This window comes from Erythrolamprus reginae, chromosome Z (assembly GCF_031021105.1).
Source record: "Erythrolamprus reginae isolate rEryReg1 chromosome Z, rEryReg1.hap1, whole genome shotgun sequence".
Taxonomy (NCBI): Eukaryota; Metazoa; Chordata; class Lepidosauria; order Squamata; family Dipsadidae; genus Erythrolamprus; species Erythrolamprus reginae.
In genome coordinates this window covers 33193360-33219514 of record NC_091963.1, presented here as the reverse complement: position 1 = coordinate 33219514, position 26155 = coordinate 33193360, and the positions used below count along the sequence as shown (strand labels likewise).

Sequence of the window (26155 nt, the reverse complement as noted above, 5' to 3'; positions counted from 1 at the left end):
CTGTTGGGTAACACCGTGACAAGTATTGGTTTTTAGTTAATACTATTGTAATCCAGAATGAATATAAGATAATTTAATACTTTATGGGAATATCAATGAATTATTTTTGACTAAGCAACAGTAGCTGTGTCATGCTTCACAAATATAAGCATTTCAAATAGCCTATTTTGTTTCCAGTTTTTATATTGTGGAGATGTAGTGAAGCTGACCAAAATAAATACCGAAGCTGACCAAAATAAATACATGTTAAAAGGGCAGAGCTTCAAATGTTGAAAATCCAGTTATATATATATGGATATTTTAGATTATATATGGATATATTAGATATTTAGTTAGAAAAGATAATCCTATCTTGAATCTTGGAGAGTTTGTTTAATACAAATATGTATGGACTGGATTAATTAATAGTTGATTATGGTTAAATATAGTATCCTGTATTCTTTATGTTTCTACCCTCCCTGATGAATTCTAGTTATTACATCTATATTGTATATTTCTAAGATGAACATCTAATTGCTTCTTTGTTTCAAAATACTATCTTTAGAAATATAAGAATGCTTGTTCTGCTATTCATGCTACCAACTATGTGCAATAGAAATTATTCAACTTTATGTATATCTGTTCATTTAGGTTTGGCATAGACTTAGCTCAGGGATTACCTGCGGAAGAATCTGTCCTGCTACCAGTTCTGTTCCTTGGCTCTGACCCAAAGGACTTACCCTAAAACTCAACAGGGGCTTGCAATTTCCAGCGGAATTGTTCACTTTCTCATTTCTAATTCCTTAGGATTTGACAGAAGACCTCTGAGGAGTTTTGAGGTGGAAATGACTCAAAACCTTGCTGCACATTTGGAGTCCATCACTTGCAGTACAGCTCTTTGGGCTAAAGAGCAGTAGATCAGATGCTGAGAAAAAGTATTCTGATAAAATTTTCTTGCAGCATGAGTCTTTTTGTTTGTTGTATGTGTATTGTAAACTGCACCAGCTATACTGTTCATCAGCCTACCACAAAATGTTCACTTTGTTTATGAGAATTGCTTCAGTTAGCTAGTCTTATTTTTAACAGGATTCTTCTTTCTTGGCCTAAATATATGCTTGCATAGTAATTCAAGGTTTGTACTGTAAGATAACATGTAATGAGTTCTAGCATCTTTGATTCTATTGCAAGGTATTACATTGAAATTTGTCTTTAGTATCTTTTATTTTAACCTATTGGGCAGCAATTTATCTCAAGCTGGTTCTGTTTGCTGTCAGCCATTTTAATGACTATTCCTCTTGTTAAATGATATCTGCTCATGTATATATTTTGTTATTTGTTTATATAAAATATGCATATATTATTTACAAGTTACACTGTAAAGATTTCTTGGCTGCTAGAAATTACAATTACTTTAAAATAAGGATAATCCAGAAAGATACAATCTCAGGTATCTTTGCAGTTAATAGTATCTTCTTTATGGTTTATAGATTTTATCGTATTGCATATAAATTCATCCAATAATCCAGTACATACACATTGAGTTTAAAAAGGTGAAGCATATCTACAGTGATTTTTTGAAAGCTGTTAGCTAGTGATTTAGATATTTTCTATCCTACATGATGTCGGGATAAATTAATCAGACATATTTTATTAAATCATCATAAGCTATTTTGCATTAATTATATTTTATTTAATTTACATATAGATAAAATTTTAGTTGCAAAACATATGGAAGTGACAAATTAAGTGGAATAAGTAAGAGTCAGGGTTTCAGAAAACAGTTGACACATTAATGTAGAGAAAATTCAGATATATTTAAGGAGACCTTAGTATACTCTTAAATTTAAGCATCCATCTGATTATAAAGAACAGGAAATAGCATGTAGGTGAGATAACTGCAAGTAGGGAAGAGAATGGAAATCTGCTATCATTCTTTCTTTTCCAGCATAGAAACCAAGCAGGCTGTTAGAAATATCTAGAATAACAGTAGCTACTAGAAGGCATTCAAAGCTTAAATCTCCTCTGCTAGCTCACCAAAAGCTAATTAAACCTCTTTTTTGCAGATTATTAATCTCTAAAACCTTACTTTGAAGACTTTTGAAACATAAATATTGACTTTCATCTAACAATTTGCTTCCTTCTCTGGATATTCAGCATATTGTGTCCATAATATTGTCAAAAATTAATATACCGGTAGTCAGCTAGTTGTATATTTAGCAAATAAAAACTTTGAATAGTTTCAATATACACTCTAAAGGATCTTTCAGGGAAAATATTATTTTTTCAAGTGTGAAGTCTGTTCAATTATTTTCTTATTTATCTTATTACAAACTTTAGTGGAATTTTAGTATATAAAAATTAGAATTGCAAATTTCTAGGAATATGCTTACAGTTCTGCTGCCTGTTTCCATTTTGATGAACATGTCTAAATAATTCAAATAGTTTCAAGTATAATAAAACAGGTATTTTGCTATTCAACAATTCACCTTTTACTTAGAACTGGTCGTTCACTATTTATGCTATTGCATTCATATAGATATTGTGGTCCTTGCCAAATGGACATTTATCTACTGAAATAAATTACCCTTTCAAGAACTAAATTCAAGATTGGAATATTTGATAATGTACGTACTCACATATTATTCACATTTATATATTTTTTATTATGCACTGCAGAAAATTGATGAAGAACTTGCATTTTCTTTTCCTTTTATATGTAAGGAGCATGTTTTCAGTAAAAAGCATATAGAAAAATGAAAGTACAATTCACATCACAATTGGACTAAAATTATGGTGAAGTGCTGGGAGACTCAAGATAGAAAGATCTGAATTGGGGTATGAGGGGAACAGTTCAAGAGATGGATAACACAGAATAAATAGGTTTGATAAAATACCAGGATTCAAACCTACAAATCTTGAAGAAATATAGACAGATGAAGTTAACTGGCAGTCCGGAAGAATTGATTTACCATCAGAACATAGGAGAAACAAAAATGATACAAAGCCGTGGAAACAAAATTAATATTTTGTTTCATTTCAGAGTTTAAGCCTGAGTAGAAGCAATTAGCAATAATAGGAAAAAAAGTGGCTACCAGCAGGGTATGGTGTTTGATGTGGCAGAGATGATTATGCCATCATCTAGTTTTCAGTCTAAATTAATTAATTAAAGCTGACTATCCAAGACTAAATAAAGCCTTTTCTCTCAACTCTCATGCTGATGAAAAATCCTCTGGCTACTGATGCCATGCACAATATATTTTTCATAACTCAAGTATTGGTGGGTTTAACTTGATGATTTCCAGTCAGTGAGTTCCATTTTTGAAGAGTATGTATTGTGCATCACATACTTTGATTTGTTAACATCTATTGTTTCTCCTATCCATTGGTTATGTCTTCCAGTTGAAGGTGTTTCTCTGGAGAGATCGGTCAGGGGAAAATGACAATTATATTATGTCATCAAATAATGTGAATATTGGTGTGAGTTATGATGAAAGTACACATTATATCATTTCCATAATAATGTTTACAAAATTGTTCTCATTATGGCTTTTTATGGTACCTGTCTGATTTGTGATTATAAGAAATCAGCATGCCCTTTTTACAAAATATGTACTATTACTTTTCAAACTGCTTACAGTAGCAGTGACCAGATCTTCATGTTATGCCAATTCATAAAATGTTTCGTTGGGTTTTGTTATAGCATATGATATCAATGACATCAATCGTGGAGGGGGAGCATTTGTAAATTATACTTTATGGATTAGCAACTTGTGTGGGCTAATTCAAGAGATATGTGAACTCTATTTGTTTTAATGATCACTCTGATGTAAGATATCAATGTAGTAGGACACCTAAAGCAGCAAATTATATTTTTACACTTTTACTATTTGCTGTATAATATTCTTTGCATGCTGAAATGCACCTCTAAATTTATTTCTTTTTAGATGCCTACAGTCCAGCAAGATTATTTACCCTTTTCTGCTAATTCAAATTGTTTGCATCTGCTGTATATGCTCACAGTATGAGCAAAGAAGTTGGTTTCCGGGGCTGGGTTTGCCCTCCTAAGAATATGACCATTCATTGATTAAATGCTTTACTCAGTAAGAATCTATAGTTTCAACATTATAACTTGAAATTCATTTTTGAAGGTGACAAAAATGTCTATATATTATGTCATTTTGTCAGTACATGCGCCACTTAATTTTATTTTGTTACATAATCATATTTTTATGTTCTTAATATTTTGGAAATGCAAATATGCATGATTAACCATTTTCTGTCTGAAGTTAAATTATATTTACTTTGATTTTATTTACAATCCTAAAGAAAGTTGTCAGTTTTAGGGTACATCAAAGGGAATTTTATAAAGCAGTTTGACTGTTAAGTTTCTGAGCCTGTGTGGAATTCTACATTCATATGCCTCTTATTTCTCTTTTCTGAGCATGGCATTTATGTTCACGCAGTGAAGGATCTTCTGCCTTCCTCAGGAAAGAGAATAAGAAAATTCTGCACATAATTCCAGGCCATGGATGCTTCAGTGGTTATACATAGATTCTATTTCCTTATTCACTTGAGTAAGTGATAGCAGCATTATTCTTGAGAAATCACATTCTAATGAATTGCAGTTGCAGTTATGTATAAACAACAATTGTATGTATATTCCAGGTTTTTACACTCCACTGAGAATAGGGTGACTCCAAAATAATAGAATGTGTTAGTGTATAACAGAGCTGGCTGACTCACTCAATGGTATAAATGTTGATAGAATTATCCTATTGATGCTATTTCTCTTGCTCAGGGGTGTCAAACTTGTGGCTCGCAGCCCAGATACGACACACACTGGCCACGGCCACCCCTGATTTAACGAAGGATAAAAGAGTTGTGAAACATCACGTGATGATGTGATGATGCAAGTTTGATACCCTGCTCAACTGCTTTTGAATTTTCAAACCCTAGAATTAAACTAGATGATTTTCAATCTGCCGCCTTTTACAATGCAATTTATTAGATGATTACAGTTTGAGGATTATGTCCCTAAACAGAATTTCTCTTTAAACCCTTCCATCTAAACCAGTGAGAGTTACTGGGGAATAAATGTGTTTACAGTTACAAAAAAAATTGCAGTCTCAGGTTCTTGCTTAGTAACTGGCTGATTTAATGAAGAAACATGTTTAGTAACTGCACTCAAACCCAATTGATAGATGTCAACATTTATTCCCACCTTATTGTATATTTGCAGTGTAAATGATTGCTATTTTAAATGATGTATGTTACAAATTACTGAAGTGGATCTCTCAGCTACTTGGGGCTGAGATAAAATGTAGTATTTAGTCTTAAAATTGTAAGTGTAGGAAATCTGGACTCTTGCATTATTGTTTTCGTTTATTATAGATTGTGAGCTGCTAATCTTATTAGACTAATAAGGTAGACAGAATTTTAAACAAATCACCTGAACGAGCTGCATAATATATTTGTATTTTGCCACTAGAGACAAAGCTTGTTAGATGTACTATCTTTTAGATCTTGTTTTTGAAAAAAACATAGGTGAGCATGAAAAGTTTAAATAGAGTAAAATTTATAGAACAGTACAATGTAAAAGATGTTATGGGAAATTTGTTAGATTTAATTAGCTTTTATTATTTACTTTTTCTTTTTTGTAGTTTTTAGAAATGAGTCCATGATAACTGATAAATGTTAGTTTTGATAACTCTGTATATAAAAATAAAATTGTGATTAATGATTAAATAATTTTACATTTGTTGAATGGGATGCCAAGAAAAAAACATTCTACTACGCTTTTAGACACAATCTATTCAGCAAAATACATTTGATTGAGGATAGTCACTATATATTATACCAATGTTGTTAGCACAACAGAAGAGGTGGTATAGAAGAATAGGCTAAATGTTGAACTACAAGTTAAATATCACATTCCATATACTGAACTGACGTTCAAAAGCATCAATTCCATGAATGAACCATGCTCTACTTCAATAACAACTTATGCTACAATAAATACTAGACCACTACTCGTGTATAGTTTTTGAGAAAAAATGTGGATTAAGATAAGAATTGTTCTTGTCAAGTTTTACTTTCTCTTTGTTCTCTTATTATAAATTAAAAGGAGAGAAAGAAGTAAAAATGGAATATTGATGAAGCCTAGTATGTGTTTAGTAACTGAGGACATTGACAATTTTTAAAAATATGAATTGGATGTCTCTGCACTTAACTCTAGTTCAACAGGGACTCAACATGTTCAGAGAGGCTTTCTAAGAAGGACGTATTGATTAAACTTGAGAAAATGGCTGTTGATAAAACTCTTATTAAAAATATTGACATTGACCAGTTTTTAAAATAATTTTATTCTGGTCATCAGCTGTCTTATCTCTGCTTACATGCCATCAGTGAAAATTGAAAGCAATGTAATATAATTGTAGCCTTCCACAAAGTCTGATGAATCAGAAAATTATTGTCACAGTTGAAAAAGAAAGTTATCAGAATTTGGCCTGAAGATAATATGGATTATCACTGCTATAAAAATCAACAAGCAAACTTTGCCTATAAAATCAAACAATCCAGAAAAGAGAGTGATTACACATCATAGAGCCAGTTAGAGATTCAGTTGCCTTAGATTGAAAAGATGTTCCACCCCAAATATTGCTACTGCTGAGCGTGCTGTGAATGGGAGAAAGTCATGGATACCTTTCAAACAGAATCTTCCAAAACTATAAGAATGGAACTGAACTCTCCCATGTGATTATAAAGAAAAATTATAGTATCTAATACTTTTAGAGCTTGGTGGCTGTGCTTAATGGGCCTTATATATTATGTTGTTTAATCCAGAATTGTTTTCTCTGTTGTGTTAAATGCAACTCTTAGAATTAAGCCATTAGAACTCTTAATATGAGATGGCAGCATATTAAATAAATGAATAACATCAGAATGGTTCTGTCTTAATTAAATTACTTTTATATCAAAAAGTATTTATGATTTTTGGCTACAATAATTGCAATAAAAGTTCCCTTAAATTGAAAATGGCACTTTCAGTGGAGTGTTACATGAGATTTTTTTTTCATTCATGTCCTGCTTTTTGGATAAGAGCATCACAAACATAAAACTGCTTAACTACTGTTTCTTTTCAAAGCTGCATAAATCGATAGAACATAGTTACTGCTGTTTAAAGAATCTGTGTTTCTCCAATGCACTGGCAAGGAGAGTCCAATGTGGGTTATTCTCTAGTCTTATTGGTAGGGACTGAGTTCAATTTACATAATAGGCAGGCCCCGCCCCCTGGTCACTCAGTCAAAAAAACTCAGTCGCAGTAAAGGGACTTAGAGTTTTTCTTGTCTCTACAAAATGTTAATTTATATGCTTATTTCAACTAATAAAAACTTCTTTCTTTCGTTTATTTACAGGTAAGATTTTCTTCAAACAACATATATGGTAGCATAGAGATGGCACCCTCCGCGGGTGTCACCTTTTCACACTACCGCTTCTCCCCCATTCGGCCCTCAACTCACTAAACAAGATTGGAACTTTGAGGGCAGGAGAGAGCCACCGGGTTGTTGACCTCCGTGGTCACGCTCGGTTACAGAATTGGTGTGTGGCATCGGAGGGGTCCGCTCCTCAGTTGTACACACTGCCGCTGGGATTTCCATTGAAGAGTCGTTTGGGAGAAGATCGAGAGAGATTGCCGATTTAAAGGCATAATGAGGCGTGAAAGACGACAGATCGTCGAGGGATATTGCTGCCCACAGGTTGCCTAGGCAACAGGAAACACCATTTTAAGGCATACCGGGGCACGCTCGGTATTTGTTTGGTTACCATGGTAACCACATCGAGTGCCATTTTGGTGACCCAAATACATAATCTGCCTGAGCAACACGCCTGCGCGTGAGTGCCTGCCTGTCAGTAGCCGTTTTCTGAGGAAAAAGATCGGCTGGGAGACAGAGAATTACTCCTCTTTTCTACAAGCGTGAGTTACGAAAAGAGAGTTTTAACAACGAATTATGGCAGAGCCTATAGTCTCAATAACAGAAGGATCCTCTTCCTCTAAGCCCAATACACCTAAGGGGAAAATTCCTTCTGACAAGGTGAAGCCAAAAACATCTCAAACGGCTTCATTAAAAGAGGCAGAAAAAAAGATCAGAGCTTTAGAAAAGCAATTGGAGGCACAGAAACAGCTCCTGCCTCCTGCCTCAATTTCAGGACCTTTACTTTCACCAGCCTCCCCCATGAACAGCGAAGGGGTAGCAGGCTCAGCTAATGAGAAAGATTGGTCCCCAGAGAGACCTGTCAGATCAACACCTGTTACAAGGACAGATACTCAGGATACTCTAAGACAACAACCTGCTTGGCCCAATTACTCCTCAAATGTCCAGATGGGTCAACTACCACAATATGGACATTCACCTGCAGCTACCTTTACACCTTTAGCTACTGGTTTGCGTGGAGCCCAAGATGCATGGCAGAATATGCCTCCAGCACTTCAAGATCTTATAGCTAGTGCATATTCCCAGGGCATAGTGGCGGGAACACAGCAATATACCACACAGCAATATGCCCCAAAACAATATATTCCACCACAATATGGTTCACAAGTAGCTTCTAACACAAAAGCTAGAGACCTGTGGTCAGCTCCATCTCCTCATTCAAGGCCAGAGTCCTTAGAAGAGGACAGACCATACAGAGAGGAGGAGAGTGATGCAGATAACGACCTATCAGGGGCAGTGTTCCCTCTAATTTTTTGGGGGGGTGGGCGGAAAAGTATAGTGTCTGAGCGGCAGTCCCTTCGGAAATAAATAAATAAATAATAGAAATAAGAGAAATAACAGAAATAATAAATAAATAAATAAACAAACAAATAAATAAAAAACCCACCATATTTTGCCTCAGAGAATTTCAAAATAAAATACTGTACTGTGTGTCTATAACAGTGAGCTCATGAGAGGGCAACTCTATCAATATCAAAATGCCACTTAAATAGTTGAGCTAGTTTCAAACTAGATTTTGATTTTCTTTCTCTCTTCCTTACTCCCATTCTTTTTCTTTCTCTTTTCCTTCCTCTCTTTTTTCTATCTGTTTCTCTTCCTCTCTCTCTCCTTCCCTCTCACTCTTTCCCTCTCGGCTTCTGGGCAGGTTTGGAAAACTCTGAGTTGATGATGATTTTTAAGTGAGCGATTGCTCACTGCTCAGCTTAGAGGGAACTATGATCAGGGGATGAGCAACCACCGGAGCCACCCGTTTTTGTAGGTCTTTTTAAGAATTCATTGTTCAGAGTTCTTCTCAATAAGGCCAAGTTAACCATTGAACAGGCCGGAGAGGGGAAACAGATGGAAGCTTCCACAAGCACGGTACCCGCCGGTGTTCTGTTCACAGTTCCAAAGAAACAAACAGAACACATTCCGTCATCCCAGCTATTCTTAGAAAACATTAAACGGCCCTGGGAAAATCCAACAGCGGCACCAGGTCCGTCAATGGTGGAGCGTAAACTTTATACATTTGAAGACGACATGGAGAATTTACTAAGGTTCCCAACCATTGATAAACCAGTGGCTGGCCTAGTATCCAATGCCTTAGTCCCTTCAGAGGTATCAGATGGACTCAAGGCCGAGGACAAGAGAGCCGAAAACGTGGTAAGGAAAACTCATCAAATGGCAACATGGGCCCTAAGAGCGGCTTCTGCTGCTTCATTTTTCAATAGGGCCACGATATTATGGATCCAGGAGATACAATCCAGAGTGGACCAGAATGACAGCCGCCTGCGCCAGGATCTCAACAAGCTTCTGGCAGCCACCGAGTTTTCCGCGGATGCCACAGTGAACGCGGCAAAGTTTGCTTCTCGAGCAATGACCTCATCAGTATCTTCACGCAGGTTAATTTGGCTGCGTAGCTGGCAAGCTGATATTAAATCAAAATGGTCATTGGCAGCCTCACCTTTTCATGGGGGGAAACTGTTTGGGGAAGTGTTGGAAGATGTCCTAGTGGGGGACAAAGATAAAAAGAAAGTGATGCCAAAATCTAACAAGAGACCAGAGAGACGATTTACCCCATATAACAGAAGACAGCCCTTTCGGTCTGATGCCGCCTCAACCACGGTCCAGGGTTCGAGGACTTATTTCCAAGGCTCCTTTAATCAAGGCAATTACCGCACAGACAGACCATATTTTGGAGACCGTAGCAGACCTTACCAACAAGGACGAAGACCCTTCAGAGGTACTGCCAATAAAGGGTTCAAACGTACCAAGTGACTCAGCGGACCTCTACCCACTTGGGGGCAAGCTGATGAACTTCGCAGGTGTCTGGGAAGTCACATCCTCAGACATCTGGGCAATAGCTACAGTATCCCAAACCGTTTTCTGATGTGTCCCCCAGTGGTCAACCCTCAAAGGAAAGAGTTATTGTACCAGGAAGTCACACACCTTTTACAAATAGAAGCAATCAAACAAGTTCCTTGTTCACAACGAGGCAAGGGGTTTTATTCAGTTGTGTTCGTAGTCCCCAAGGCCTCAGGAGGATGCCGCTTAATTCTAAATTTACGACAGTTGAATCTTTATGTACTGTACAGAAAATTCAAGATGCACTCGCTTTGTTCGATCCTATCAGCAGTGTGTCACAAAGATGTTCTCACGTCAATAGACCTCAAAGAGACGTATCTCCATGTGCCAGTCCATCCTTGGCACAGACAATTCCTACGCTTCTGCATAGACGGCTCACACTTCCAATTCAGAGCAATGCCGTTTGGCCTATCTTCGGCACCGAGAACCTTTACAAAATTACTAGGTATTCTCACAGCAAGCCTCAGACACCAATCAATACGCCTGATGGCGTATCTCGATGACATATTAGTGTTATCAAAATCAAAGACACGAGCTCGTCAAGATGTATTCAACACCTTAACTACCCTACAATCTCATGGCTTCACTGTCAATTGGGACAAGAGTCATCTGAACACAACAACACGTTTAGCACATTTAGGAATGATCATCGACACGGAATCGGGTATGGTCTTTCTCTCCCAAGAAAGACAGACCAACATTCTCAATCTACTTCAGCATTTACAGCACCAAAGGAGACTGTCACTGGCCTTCCTGTCCAAACTTTTGGGAACTCTATTGTCTTGTATAGACATCGTCCCTTGGGCTCGACACCATCTACGACCTCTTCAATGGCTACTGCTCCCATTTCAAAGAAGAAAAGCCAGCCATACACAGCGCAAAGTGACACTCAACCCAAGGATCAGGAGATCTCTACAATGGTGGGCGTCACCAACAATACAATGCGGCTCGTCCTTCCTCCACACTGCCCCACTGACTATAACAACCGACGCCAGTCTGACAGGGTGGGGAGCCCATTTAGCATCACACACGACACAAGGTCTATGGGACCTTCAGGATCTACAAGAAGTAAACATCAACTTCTTAGAACTCAAAGCAGTTTCACTAGCACTGCAAAGTTTTATCCACTTAGTACGGGGACAACATATTTTAATAAAAACAGACAATGTTGCCACGAGAGCTCATATCAATCATCAGGGGGGAACAAGATCCTGGAGGTTGATGCAAGAGGCGGAGTATCCGTTTCGTTGGGCGGAATCCAACATAGCCTCACTCACGGCAGAACATATCTCCGGTCAAGAGAACGTCTGGGCGGACTGGTTGAGCCGCAGAACGGTGGATCCGGCGGAATGGCGACTCGATTCCAGTCTATTTTGGGAAATATGCAACCGATTCGGTACTCCAGTTATAGACCTCTTTGCCACAGCCCAGAACACACAACTCCCCCGATTCTTCTCCCGTTTCCTATCTCTGGGAACGGAGGGAGTGGATGCTCTTCATGAGTCGTGGCCGACAGCTCTACTTTATGCATTCCCACCAATCAGAATCATACAGAGAGTGATTCAAAAAATCCTGGAAGAGCAGGCCGAGATTCTACTAATAGCTCCGTATTGGCCTCGACGAGCTTGGTTTGCGGACCTGAGGGAATTGTCCATCTCCCCATATTGGCAGATCCCAAATCAACGGATTTCTCTCAGTCAAGGGGACATCCTTCACCCGGAACCACAGTGGTGGCAACTGACCGTGTGGCACTTGAAAGGGATCGCCTAAGACATCACCAATTGCCAGACACGGTCATTGCCACCATACAAGCAGCACGTCGACCTTCCACCAGACGGATTTATCAAGCCACATGGTCGACCTTTTGTAATTTTTGCACAATACAAAAAGTTGATCCTCAGTCTGCTTCTCCTGACATAGTTTTAAGCTTCCTTCAGTCGGGTCTAGATAAAGGGCTAGCACCCAACACTTTGAGAAGACATGTGGCGGCTTTATCTACCATCTTAGTCCAGGACTTCGACCGCCCCCTATCAAGGCATCCTTGGATTAGAGACTTCTTAAAAGGGGCCTAAACATGTGCCCAGCGAAAATTCATAGATTTCCATCTTGAGATTTGACTCTAGTATTACAGTCATTAACAGGCCCCCCATCCGAACCGCTTAGAACAATTTCCTTATGCTTTTTGTCAATAAAAACTGCCTTACTAGTAGCTATCACGTCAGCTAGGCGAGTATCACAAATTTCAGCTTTATCAGTACGCCCGGATCTCTGTCAGTTTCCCCAGGATAGAGTAACACTACGATTAGACCCATCTTTTCTACCTAAAATAAATTCATGGTTCCATAGGACACAGGACATAGTCGTACCGGACTTTTGTACGCACGGCACACATCCGTAAGAACTGATGTGGCACAAATTAGATGTGCGAAGAGCTCTAAAAATTTATATTCGCAGGACACAACCATTCAGAACGTCTGAGTCGTTGTTTGTATCGTTTTCTCCTCAAAACATGGGTTCCAGGGTGTCATCCCAATCCATCAGCCGGTGGATACGTGACTGTATTACAGAAGCATATAGAGCCAAAGGTCAACAGATCCCACAAAGGATAACCGGACACTCGACACGTAGCTCTGCTACATCAGCAGCATGGGCTACGCAAGCTTCCCTTGAAGACATATGCAGAGCGGCTACGTGGGCTTCTCCGTCCACTTTTATAAAACATTACCGCATTGACTCATTTGCCTCTTCAGTGGCGGCCTTTGGGAGGCGGGTATTACAGAGGGTATGCTCAACTACAGCACCCGTGGTCCAGCCTGCTCCCACCCTATAATTAGACCTTGTGTATATCCCACATTGGACTCTCCTTGCCAGGAAATTGGAGAAGAATCGTTGAACTTACCTGAACGGTCTTCTCAATGTACGGCAAGGAGAGTCCAAACCCACCCAGGCCTGGGATGGACCACTTGTTTTTTTCCTGTTGGGTTGAAAGATTTTTTTTCAAGTTATCTTGTGTTTTCTTTGATAATTCAATAAAAATAGGTTGTATGGTTACTGCTCCTTCGTTTTGTTTTTGACTGAGGGGCCAGGAGGCGGGGCCTGCCTATTATTTAAATTGAACTCAGTCCCTACCAATAAGACTAGAGAATAACCCACATTGGACTCTCCTTGCCGTACATTGAGAAGACCGTTCAGGTAAGTTCAACGGTTCTTCTCATTCAGCTAGGTAATGTTCAATTTGCAATAAAACATGGATCAGACTATATGTTCTGCTCTTCCAATGTTTGTTACATCAAGAGGTTATTTTAAAGTATCCGTGCTATATCATATCTACATTCTTAAATCAGGACAATGCTGAAATTCTGTAAACATTTATTACTAGTAGTTTTGTTAAACAAATGTAGAAATGTACTGTATGAAACAATAACATATATGTCTAGATATGAACTTACCTCTTTTGAAATATTGTATACTACAAAATTATTGATGGGCTGCTTGGGTTAATTATATACATATCTACATTACTTAGGTGTTTTTATTAGTAGATGTCATCAAATCTGCTAATTATAGAAAGTTTGGTGTGCAGAAATGTGATAATGCAGTCTTGTGTGGCTTGTCATACTTCTTTTTGACATGAAATAGTCCATTGACAGACAAAAGGTTAAAGACATGCAATGGCGTTCATCTTCCTGTCAATTTTAAAGCAGGATTCCTTGATGTAACAAATAGACATTGGGAAGCATAATTCATGATGAATTGATGTTAAACATTGTTATATCATGGCTTCTGTCAGACATGTAGGATATTACAACAGTTTATTTTCATGGCCACAGAAATGCAGATTTAGAGCACAATCCTTTAAATCAGGGGTAGGGGACGTTGGCTCTTCTATGATTTGTGGACTTCAACTCCCAGAATTCCTGAGCCCGTCATGCTAGCCCAGGAATTTTGGGAGTTGAAGTCTGCATGTCATTGAAGAGCCAACGTTCCCTACCCCTGCTTTAAATGATAGTTGAGAACAAGCTTTCCTTAGTCGAGTTTAACACCAGATGCATGTAAAGAAAGCAGCCAAATAAGAGAGTTAGTGTTGCTTTTTGAATATATTTTATATTTAAGTAGTACAATGTAGATGAATAGTTAGACCGGAGCCAATGGCTTCTTTTGGGCGGGCGCTGGCTTACTCGCTCGCCTTCCTGCTGCTGGCGCTGGGAGCAAATAAGTGCGCGCGGGCAGCCGGGTGGGAAGGGCGAGACGCAAGGGGGAGGCAAGGTCCCTCTTCATGCATCCACTCAGTGAGCCTATCTTTGGAGTTGCCTTTCTTTCTTTCTCTTGCTTTCTCTCCTTCCTTCCCTCCTTCCATTTCTTTAATTCCCCCTCTCTTTTATTTCTCTTTCATTCTTTCTTTCTTTTGTTTCTTTTTCTTGCTTTCTCCCTTGCTCTTTCATTCTTTTTTTGCTTTCTTTTGCTTTCTTTTTCTTTCTCTCCTTTTCTTTTTCTTTCCTTCTTTCTTTCCTTCTTTCTTTCATTTCTTTTTATTTCTTTCTCTTTCATTCTTTTTTTCTTTCTCTTGCTTTCTTTCTTTCTCTTGCTTTCTCTCCTTCCTTCCTTCCCTCCTTCCATTTCTTTCATTCCCCCTCTCTTTTATTTCTCTTTCATTCTCTTTCTTTCTTTCCTTCTTTCTTTCCTTTGTTTCTTTTTCTTGCTTTCTCTCTTGCTCTTTCATTCTTTTTTCTTTCTTTCTCTCCTTCCTTCCTTCCCTCCTTCCATTTCTTTCATTCCTCCTCTATTTTTATTTCTCCTTCATTCTCTTTCTTCTTTTTTTCCTTCTTTCTTTCTTTCGTTTCTTTCTTTCTTTCTCTTTCTCTAGCTTTCATTATTTTTTTCTTTCTCTTGCTTTCTTTCTTTTCCCTTCTCTCCTTCCTTCCCTCCTTCCATTTCTTTCATTCCCCCTCTCTTTTTATTTCTCTTTCATTCTTTCTTTCCTTCTTTCTTTCTTTTGTTTTTTTCTTTCTTTCTCTCTTGCTCTTTCATTTTTTCTTTCTCTTGCTTTCTTTCTCTTTCTTTCTCTCCTTCCTTCCCTCCTTCTTTTTATTTCTTTCATTTTCTTTCTTTCCTTCTTTCTTTTGTTTCTTTTTCTTTCTTTCTCTCTTGCTCTTTCATTCTTTTTTCTTTCTCTTGCTTTCTTTCTTTCTCTTTCTTTCTCTCCTTCCTTCCTTCCTTCCATTTCTTTCATTCCCCCTATTTTTATTTCTTTCATTCTTTCTTTTCTCTTTCTTTCCTTCTGTCTCTCTTTCGTTTTTTTTCCTTTCTTTCTCTCTTGCTCTTTCAATACTTTTTTTCTTTCTCTTTTTTTCTTTCTCTTTTTCTCTCCTTCCTTCCCTCCTTCCATTTATTTCATTCCCCCTCTCTTTTTATTTCTCTTTCATTCTCTTTCTTTCTTTCTTTCCTTCTTTCTTTCTTTCGTTTCTTTTTCTTTCTTTCTCTCTTGCTCTTTCATTCTTTTTTCTTTCTCTTGCTTTCTTTCTTTCTCTTGATTTCTCTCCTTCCTTCCTTCCTTCCTTCCTTCCCTCCTTCCATTTCTTTCATTCCCCCTCTCTATTTTTATTTCTCTTTCATTCTCTTTCTTTTTCTCTTTCTTTCCTTCTTTCATTTCTTTTTCTTTCTTTCTCTTTCTCTCTTGCTCTTTCATTCTTTTTTTCTTTCTCTTGCTTTCTCTCCTTCCTTCCCTCCTTCCATTTCTTTCTTTCCTTCTCTCTCTTTTTATTTCTCTTCCATTCTTTCTTTCTTTTCTCTTTCTTTCCTTCTTTCTTTCTTGTTTCTTTTTCTTTCTTTCTCTCTTGCTCTTTCATTCTTTTTTTTCTCTTTCTTTCTCTTTCTTTCTCTCCTTCCTTCCCTCCTTCCATTTCTTTCATTCCCCCTCTCTTTTTATTTCTTTCTCTTTCTTTCTTTCTCTCCTTCCTTCCATTTCTTTCATTCCCCCTCTATTTTTATTTCTTTCATTCTTTCTTTCTTTTCTCTTTCTTTCCTTCTCTCTTTTGTTTCTTTTCCTTTCTTTCTCTTTCTCTCTTTCTCTTTCATTCTTTTTTTCTTTCTCCTTCCTTCCCTCCTTCCATTTCTTTCATTCCCCCTCTTTTTATTTCTCTTTCTCTTTCTTTCCTTCTTTTTCTTTCCTTCTTTTGTTTCTTTTTCTTTATTTCTCTTTTGCTCTTTCATTTTTTTTTCTTTCTCTTGCTTTCTTTCTCTCCCTCCTTCCTTCCCTCCTTCCATTTCTTTCATTCCCCCTCTCTATTTTTATTTCTTTTTCATTCTTTCTTTCTTTTCTCTTTCTTTCTTTCCTTCTTTCTTTTGTTTCTTTTTCTTTCTTTCTCTTGCTTTTTCATTCTTTTTTTCTTTCTCTTTCTCTCCTTCCTTCCCTCCTTCCATTTCTTTCATTCCCCCTCTCTTTTTACTTCTCTTTCATTCTCTTACTTTCTTTTCTCTTTCTTTCCTTTCTTTCTTTTTCTTTCTTTCTCTCTGGCTCTTTCATTCTTTTTTCTTTCTCTTGCTTTCTTTCTCTTGCTTTCTCTCCTTCCTTCCTTCCATTTCTTTCATTCCCCCTCTCTATTTTTATTTCTCTTTCATTCTCTTTCTTTTCTCTTTCTTTCCTTCTTTCGTTTCTTTTTCTTTCTTTCTCTTTCTTGCTCTTTCATTTTTTCTTTTTTTCTTTCTCTTGCTTTCTCTCCTTCCTTCCCTCCTTCCATTTCTTTCATTCCCCCTCTCTCTTTTTATTTCTCTTTCATTCTTTCTTTTCTCTTTCTTTCTTGTTTCTTTTTCTTTCTTTCTCTCTTGCTCTTTCATTCTTTTTTCTTTCTCTTTCTTTCTTTCTCTTTCTTTCTCTCCTTCCTTCCCTCCTTCCATTTCTTTCATTCCCCCTCTCTTTTTATTTCTTTCATTTTCTTTCTTTCCTTCTTTCTTTTGTTTCTTTTTCTTTCTTTCTCTCTTGCTCTTTCATTCTTTTTTCTTTCTCTTGCTTTCTTTCTTTCTCTTTCTTTCTCTCCTTCCTTCCTTCCATTTCTTTCATTCCCCCTCTATTTTTATTTCTTTCATTCTTTCTTTCTTTTCTCTTTCTTTCCTTCTGTCTCTCTTTCGTTTTTTTTCCTTTCTTTCTCTCTTGCTCTTTCAATACTTTTTTTCTTTCTCTTTCTTTCTCTTTTTCTCTCCTTCCTTCCCTCCTTCCATTTATTTCATTCCCCCTCTCTTTTTATTTCTCTTTCATTCTCTTTCTTTCTTTCCTTCTTTCTTTCTTTCGTTTCTTTTTCTTTCTTTCTCGCTCTTTCATTCTTTTTTCTTTCTCTTGCTTTCTCTCTTTCCTTCCTTCCTTCCATTTCTTTCATTCCCCCTCTCTATTTTTATTTCTCTTTCATTCTTTCTTTTCTCTTTCTTTCGTTTCTTTTTCTTTCTCTTGCTCTTTCATTCTTTTTTTCTTTCTCTTGCTTCCTTTCTTTCTCTTGTTTTCTCTCCTTCCTTCCCTCCTTCCATTTCTTTCATTCCCCTTTTTATTTCTCTTTCATTCTCTTTCTTTCTTTCCTTCTTTCTTTCGTTTCTTTTTCTTTATTTCTCTCTTGCTCTTTCATTCTTTTTTTCTTTCTCTTGCTTTCTTTCTCTCCTTCCTTCCTTCCATTTCTTTCATTCCCCCTCTCTATTTTTATTTCTCTTTCATTCTTTCTTTCCTTCTTTCTTTTGTTTCTTTTTCTTTCTTTCTTTCTTTCTCTTTTGCTCTTTCATTCTTTTTTCTCTCTTTCTTTCTTTCTCTTGCTTTCTCTCCTTCCTTCCCTCCTTCCATTTCTTTCATTCCCCCTCTCTTTTTATTTCTTTCATTCTTTCTTTCTTTTCTCTTTCCTTCTTTCTCTTTTTCGTTTCTTTTCCTTTCTTTCTCTCTTGCTCTTTCAATACTTTTTTTCTTTTTCTTTCTTTCTCTTTTTCTCTCCTTCCTTCCCTCCTTCCATTTATTTCATTCCCCCTCTCTTTTTATTTCTCTTTCATTCTCTTTCTTTTCTCTTTCTTTCTTTCCTTCTTTCTTTCTTTCATTTCTTTTTCTTTCTCTCTTGCTCTTTCATTCTTTTTTCTTTCTCTTGCTTTCTCTCCTTCCTTCCTTCCTTCCTTCCATTTCTTTCATTCCCCCTCTCTATTTTTATTTCTCTTTCTTTCTTTCGTTTCTTTTTCTTTCTCTTGCTCTTTCATTCTTTTTTTCTTTCTCTTGCTTCCTTTCTTTCTCTTGTTTTCTGTCCTTCCTTCCCTCCTTCCATTTCTTTCATTCCCCTTTTTATTTCTCTTTTTCTTTCTTTCCTTCTTTTTCTTTCCTTCTTTCTTTTGTTTCTTTTTCTTTATTTCTCTTTTGCTCTTTCATTCTTTTTTTCTTTCTCTTGCTTTCTTTCTTTCTCTCCTTCCTTCCTTCCATTTCTTTCATTCCCCCTCTCTATTTTTATTTCTCTTTCATTCTTTCTTTTCTTTCTTTCCTTCTTTCTTTCGTTTCTTTTTCTTTCTTTCTCTCTTGATTTTTCATTCTTTTTTTCTTTCTCTTTCTCTCCTTCCTTCCCTCCTTCCATTTCTTTCATTCCCCCTCTCTTTTTATTTCTCTTTCATTCTCTTACTTTCTTTTCTCTTTCTTTCCTTTGTTTCTTTTTCTTTCTTTCTCTCTTTCTCTTTCATTCTTTTTTTCTTTCTCTTGCTTTCTTGCTTTCTCTTGCTTTCTCTCCTTCCTTCCTTCCCTCCTTCCATTTCTTTCATTCCCCCTCTTTTATTTCTCTTTCATTCTCTTTCTTTTCTCTTTCCTTCTTTCTTTCGTTTCTTTTTCTTTCTTTCTCTTTCTCTCTTGCTCTTTCATTCTTTTTCTTTCTCTTGCTTTCTTTCTTTCTCTTGCTTTCTCTCCTTCCCTCCTTCCATTTCTTTCATTCCCCCTCTTTCATTCTCTTTCTTTCTCTTTCTTGCTTTCTTTCTTGGTCTTTTACTTTCTCTCTTTTACCTTCCCTTCCTCTATTTCTTCTTTTCTTTCTCCTTCCTACCTTCTTCCCTCCATTCACTCCTTCCTCTCTTACTCTCCCCTTTCATAAGTTTCCTTGCTTCCTTCCTCTTCCTGCCCCTTCCCCCTTTCTTTCCTTCCCTCCGTCCATTTCTTGCTTTCCTTCTCCTTCCACCCTCACTCCCTTCTTTCACTCCTTCCTCTCTTACTCTCCCCTTTCACACCTTTCTTTATAACTGCTAGTCTAACAAATTACATTACATTAGTTTGCCTCGATATCCTTATCAGCAGGGGAAGTGATAGCCCATTGGAAACGCAGGGCTGTTAAAAAAAAAACCTACGCTAATTTCTCTAATAAAAATAATAATCCAAATTTCTATAAGAGGAACTGTAGATAACTTAATCTACAACAACAACCTAGAATAGTAATGGTGAACCTATGGCACAGGCAATCTTTGCCCTGGCTGAGCTCCAACATGCAGCCAGCTGATTTTTTTGCTTGCAGAGGGGCTCTCTTTCTTAAATTAAAGATTTTAACTATTTTACATCATATATTATTTACAATTTCACTATAATGCCAAGCTTTTTCATCCTGGTACTGCAAAGTTAATAGGGTCTGAAGCCCTGCTTACTCTCTATGCAGTACAGCCTAACATGTACATAAATGAAAAAAATAAAGAACATTGCCAGGAGGATGAATCCGCAAGTCTTCAATATGTGTTCCTGTTTTTTTCTGAAAAGAACAAAGAAAACACAATAGCTCATTAGGAAACCTTTACTAATTCACTCTGCCCACTAGCCTTTCATTGGCAGGATATTTTCCAGATTATGTCATCTATACCAGAGGTGGATTCTAACTTACCTTGCTTCCAGTTCGCTTCCTCCTGCACCACAAGGCTGCGCATGCATTGCACATCATGTAGCCACGTGCATGATTTGCCCGCATGCACACATGTACAGTAATAAAAACTTAGCTTCTATGCATGTTCAGAAGCAAAAACCAGAAAAAATGGGAGGAGTCAAAAACAAGATGCCGGTGCATGCGCAGTGCCCCAAACTCGGCTTTTGCACATGAACAAAAGCAAAAAATAGCAACCCCCCCAAAAAAATAGCAACCCCCCCCCAAAAAAGATGGTGGTGTCCACAGACCAGCACTGACAGAACCGGCTCTGTGATGTCACCACCTATTTACCACCACCTATCACTGGTAAGAACCGGGAAGAATCCACCTCTGACCTTATACTCAAATGAACCATGTTAGGAATAGTAACCCAATCTTGAGGGCATCAAATTTAGTCTGATCAGATGCTTCTAACGGCACCAAAGGGAAAGGCCCCATTTCTGATATACAGTATTTGGGGTACTATTGTGAGGAAGTTAAGCCTCAGACTGAAAGAAGGACTATAGTGGTCTCAAGAAGCAATAATCAAATCATCTTGTGAAAGAACAGTTAGCTGAAATGGCTTTAAATATGGAGAGCCATCACTCACAGGAAAGAGTGAGTTAAGAGGGAATGTAATATCTATGATTATAGTCCATATTAGTTAGAATAAGACATACCTGGAACACATCCACAGCTTGTTTAGTTCATTTCTTAAAGTCTGGAAGCCATAAGGGGCAAATAAAAAAGAAAACAAATGAATACATTTCCAGACACATTTATTACATTAATAACTACATTGATCATACAGTCATTGCCTAAGTTACATGACCTTAGCAAATAATTTGAGGGTTTAGATTCTGATTACTAAACACACTTTGAGTCACATAGGTACCATTCATCCAGCGGTGGGCTACGAGCCGGAACACTAAATTGCGCTCACTGCCGTTGTTCGTAAGTTCTTGCGAGATCAACGCGATTTTGCTGCTGCACCTGTGGAGGTAGCAAAATCGCACACAGAGCAGCAGGTAAAACATCGCCGAAACAGGTGCAATTTTGCTACCTCTACAGGTGCAGCAGCAAAATCACGCTGGTCTCGCAAGAACTTATGAGCCGCAGTGGCGAGCACAATCTAGCGTTCCGGCTCGTAGCCTACCACTGCATTCATCCCACTTCATCTCTTTCAGATCAATTCCTTTTTTTTTTTAGAAGCGATTAGATACTGTGGGTTTTGCCTCCCAAAGACAACTCCATCTGCAACGCTCTCTACATGGGGCTACCTTTGAAAAGTGTTCGGAAACTTCAGATCGTGCAGAGTGCAGCCGCGAGAGCAATCATGGGCTTTCCTTGATATGCCCATGTCTTCTCAACACTCCGCAGCTTGCACTGGCTGCCAATCAGTTTCTGGTCACAATTCGAAGTGTTGGTTATGACTTATAAAGCTCCACATGACATCGGACCAGGATATCCTCGGGACCGCCTTCTGCCGCACGAATCCTAGCGACCGACTGGGTCCCACAGAGTTGGCCTTCTCCGGGTCCCGTCGACTAAACAATGCCGTCTGGTGGGACCCAGGGGAAGAGCCTTCTCTGTGGCGGCCTCAGCTCTCTGGAATCAACTCCACACAGAGTTTATGTCTGCCCCCACCCTCCTTGCCTTTCGCAAGCTCCTGAAAACCCACCTATGTCACCAGGCACGGGGAAACTGATATACCCCATAGCTACTATGGTTTTATGTATGGTTTGTTAGGGTTGTGTGATTTTTTTTTATAAGGGGTTTTAAATTGTTTTTTAAACATTGGATTTGTATACTGTGGATTGGATTTAAATATTAGATTTGTTGTGAGCCGCTCCGAGTCCTCGGAGAGGGGCGACATACAAATATTATTATTATTATTATTATTATTATTATTATTATTATTATTATTATTATTTCCTTTTCTGATTAAAAAGGCTATTAAAAGGGAACTTTTATTAAATGTGATATATGTACGTAGTATCTTCCAGAATTCTATCATGGCTCTTCTTTAATGTTGCATACTCTTCTGATTCTTACTAAGTAAAAGTCATATGCAGATTATAACATATGACACTATTTTCCTAAATGTAAGTTTTAAAACAAAAAATCCTAGATTTCACCTATTTGCTAGGCCCTCTGATAATCTTCACAGATTTTTACTTCTAATTCCTCAGAAATTGCTTTTGTATCCCTCAATTTCTACATCATACTGTTTTCATCTTATGACCAGTGGTGAAATTTACCTACTAGTTCTGAAGTGCACGCTTCACACATGCATTTTCGTTCATACTCTGCTCTTACACATGCCTTTTCACCCTCTGCACATGTGCAGAATGCTTTGCGTATATACAGAGGGTTAAAAAAATATATATAATGACTTCCGGGTGGGTGGACAGCCTCGCGCTGCTACTGGTTCTCTGAACCACTGGTGGCCCCACTACCGGTCAATGCTCCCTCTAATTTTTTTTCAGTGCGGGCGGAAAAGTATAACACCTGAGCGGCACATTTTCATGCCTGGATCAGTTAGAAACAAAAGGGAGTCACGTGACCTCAGGACACACAGCCACGGTCATAAATATGAAGTGGCAGCAAAGTTTTGATCCTGCGATCATCGGGCTACTGCGAAGGTCCTAAGTGTGAAAAGGGTGCATAAGTCACTTTTTTCAGAGCCGTTGCGACTTTGAACGGTCAGTAAATGAAACGTTGTAAGTCGAGGACAACCTGCCTTCCCCCCTAGATGTTTTCTGTGGAGCTTCAAAATGGGACTCCTGATCTGCTGATCTGCTTCTAAAAGAGTGCACTGGTCAGACAGATAATCCTCGACTTCTGTTCTGACCCCAATGGAGGCTAATGTTTCTATCTCCTGAGTAAGACGGTTATTAAGTGAGTTCTGCCTCACTTAACCACCTTTTTTGTCACAGCTACTTGTCAGAAGATCCTAAAAGATGTTCACATAACCCTGGGACATTGCCACCATCATAACTATTCAGAAATAAAAATAAAATATTTTTCCTTTTGGTTCAATATATAAAGAAAAGAAAAAAAAACTCCTTGAAAAATTAGTCCACCCTTAATAAATCTACTTATGTTAGCTGTTTTTATACCTTTTCTTGAGAAGGAATTCGTTTGGAAACTTTTGTTGTCCATATTTTAGGATCTTTCCCTCCTGTCATCTCTTCAAATATTTCCTCCTTCAGTCCTTGAATAGATGTCTTGAGCCACTCTTCAACACTTAGATATGATGTTTCAGATCCTCCCTCTTGGAATTGATTCATGACAGTATCAAGCCATTCCTTCGCATATGGAATGGATTCTTTAGGACATTCCATCTGGATATTTTCAATGGAGTCTTGGAGCCATTCCTTCAGGTTGTTTTTGGCTCCTTCTGATGAGTCTTGTTTGAGTCTTTCCAAAGATGTTTTCAGCCATGCTTGAACACTGGTTCTGGATGCAATAGAACCATGCTCTCTGGAACTTGCCAAAGTTTCTTGCAGCCATCCATTCCTCAAACCTCTTTTGGGGAAACTAGACTCTAATACCTGAACCACGCTCTCCTTGCTGTACCCCAGGCTGAGTTTTGGTGTTTTAGAGGATTGTTTTTTGAAATCCTCAATGCCTTTTATTGACGCTTTAAGCCATTCCTGGGAATCTAGATGTGGTACTTCAGGACCTTCCGGTTCAAGGTTATTTATAGACATTTCAAGCCATTTTTTTATATATTTACTTTTATCACGACTTTCCTGTTCTAGGTTTTCCAGAACTGGATCGGGTTCTTTATAAAACGACTGGCTTTCTACAGAGCTTTGAAGCCTCTGTAATATATTTTCCAAAGGTCCTTCAGAATATTGATTCTGGAGGTCCTCTGTTGATTTTCCAAGCCATCCATTATTTATGCCATCTTCCAATTTTTCCTTCGACTTCTTTAGAAGCCATGTTTTTGCATCTTCTTTAAATCCTTCAGGACTTTCCTTGTTCAGATTTTCTAATGATTCTTCAAGCCATTTTTTCAGAACTGGTGTATGTTCTTCAGAAACGGAGAGATTTTCTAGGGATGTTTGAAGCCACTGTAATATATTCTCCGCTGGTTCTTCAGAATATTGCTTCTTCAGATCCTGTATTGATTTTTCAATCCATCCATCTCTTAGGCTATTTTGAACAGATATCATAGATTTCTGTAAATCCTGAATGCTTTTAATAGATTCTTTAAGCCATTCCTGAGGAGTTAAATGGGGTGCTTCAGGTCCTTCCTCCTCAAGATTATTTACAGACATTTTAAGCCATTCTTTGACATCTTGATTAGATGTTTTAGGACTTTCCTCTTCTAGATTTTTCAAGGAATCTCGAAGCCATAATTCCAGAACTGGTTTCGATGCTTTTGAGGATGAGAGGCTTTTTAAGGATCCTTCAAGCCACTGTGATGTATTTTCCAAAGGTACAACAGAACCTTGCTTCTTCAAGTTTTCTATTGATTTTTCAAGCCATCCTTTTCTTAAGCTACTTCGAGATTCTGCCTCATATTTCTGAAGATCTTGAATACTTTTAATAGAGGCTTCAAGCCATCCTTCCACATTAATTGGGGATGTTTCGGGCCCTTTTTCTTGAAGATGATTTATAGATGTATTCAACCATTCCTTTACATCTTCCCTGGATGCTTCTGGACGTTCCTTTTCAAGATTTATCACTGAAGCTTTAAGCCATTCTGGCAGGGTGTGTCTTGATAAATTATTGGAATCCTCTTTCAGGTTTTTAAGAGATACCTGAAGCCATTTATGTACATTTTGCCTAGATTCTTTGGAATGTTTGCATTTTAAATTGCCTGTGGAAGCTTGAAGCCATTCCTTTTTTAGTTCCTTTTCCAGCATTTGCAGTTTCATCTTTTCAAGACTTTCTTTTGCTTTTTCAACCTCTGTGCTTTTTTGCAAAATAGTCACCAAGCAGTTTTTGTATTCTTTGCTCACAAGTGATAGTAACTTGTCTCTATACATCAATGACCTACAACAGTCCTTTCTTAACATTCTCTCTCTAGAAAAATCAGAAGATTACATATTAATCATGACTAACAAACATCTAATCTGTCTATTAGACAACTGTTTATTATTTCAAATTTAGTTTTATTTATTCATTATATCTTCAATTATATCCTATTTTTTTCCAGTGTAAAAGAAATGTAAGGTGAACTGTCATATTTCAAATTTCATAAAACTCCTTTTAAAATGATAACGTATTAAGTCTTAAAAATCCAACTACAGTCTAGGCTAGCAAAAGGAAACCAGATGTTCTCCATTTTTTGTTTACTGTATTCACCAATAAAATGCTGTTGCTCTTTGTTATTTTTACTGCTTGGAAAATGATATAAAAGCAATAAGCACTGCTAAGACAGTCAGAAATTTTAGCATCCTGCAATGACTGCTCTTTAACTCCACCATATCGTGTCCAACATAGGGCCTCTTATCTCCCCCCCCACACTAGCATGGGGAGCAATAAGTAACATACTTAGCATTATATGGAACAGACCTATAGGTGCACCTTCATCTTTCAGCTTTAGACCCCCTCATTGGTAAGTATGGGTTGCAATCAGCAGCGGGCAGTCACTTACCCTGTTACCAGATGATCCTTGGTGGTCAGCATGAACGTGCATGCTCCTGACACATGCACACATGTGTCCTGTGCGAGGTTTGTCTTCTGCTCATGTGCAGCGAGCCAAATCTTAGGATGGATATATGTTTAAACATGCCTGGGATAAACATATATCCATCTTAAGATAAAATACAGAAAATAGTATAAGGGCAGACTAGATGGACCATGGGGTCTTTTTCTGCCGTCAGACTTCTATGTTTCTATGTTTCTATTGTGGCCAGCGCTGATGCAGCAGGTGAGGCCTGCGGCTCGGGCTCTCCTCCCCGCCCACCCACCCGCTTCTTCAGCTTTTCCAAGCAAAGGGGGCGG

At 37.9% G+C, this 26155-nt stretch overlaps 2 protein-coding genes across 8 annotated transcripts in view; one reads left to right on the top strand and one right to left on the bottom strand.

The window, feature by feature from the left end:
- The window catches only part of CDK6 (cyclin dependent kinase 6), a 185341-nt gene that overhangs the window by 149069 nt on the left and 10117 nt on the right, over nt 1-26155 (top strand). For 3 of the 7 annotated variants that reach the window (XM_070729596.1, XM_070729598.1, XM_070729590.1), the window contains one exon: nt 631-5724. The exons of 2 other annotated variants lie outside the window; for them this stretch is intronic. Coding sequence is in view for 1 of the 5 variants with exons in the window: in XM_070729598.1 (XP_070585699.1) it covers nt 631-724 (94 nt within the window). In the remaining 4 variants the exon portion in view is untranslated. Of the gene's footprint in view, nt 1-630; nt 5725-26155 lie in introns of those variants that run through there. 2 more of the 7 variants (XR_011556961.1, XM_070729592.1) reach the window with 2 other exon arrangements.
- LOC139175724 (restin homolog) lies at nt 19823-25206 on the bottom strand. Its single transcript, XM_070766957.1, has 3 exons — nt 23314-25206; nt 20872-20912; nt 19823-20044 (listed from the first exon to the last, which is right to left on the bottom strand). Exons 1-3 carry the CDS (start codon nt 25192-25194, stop codon nt 19918-19920), a joined length of 2049 nt encoding a protein of 682 aa, XP_070623058.1. The 5' UTR covers nt 25195-25206; the 3' UTR covers nt 19823-19917.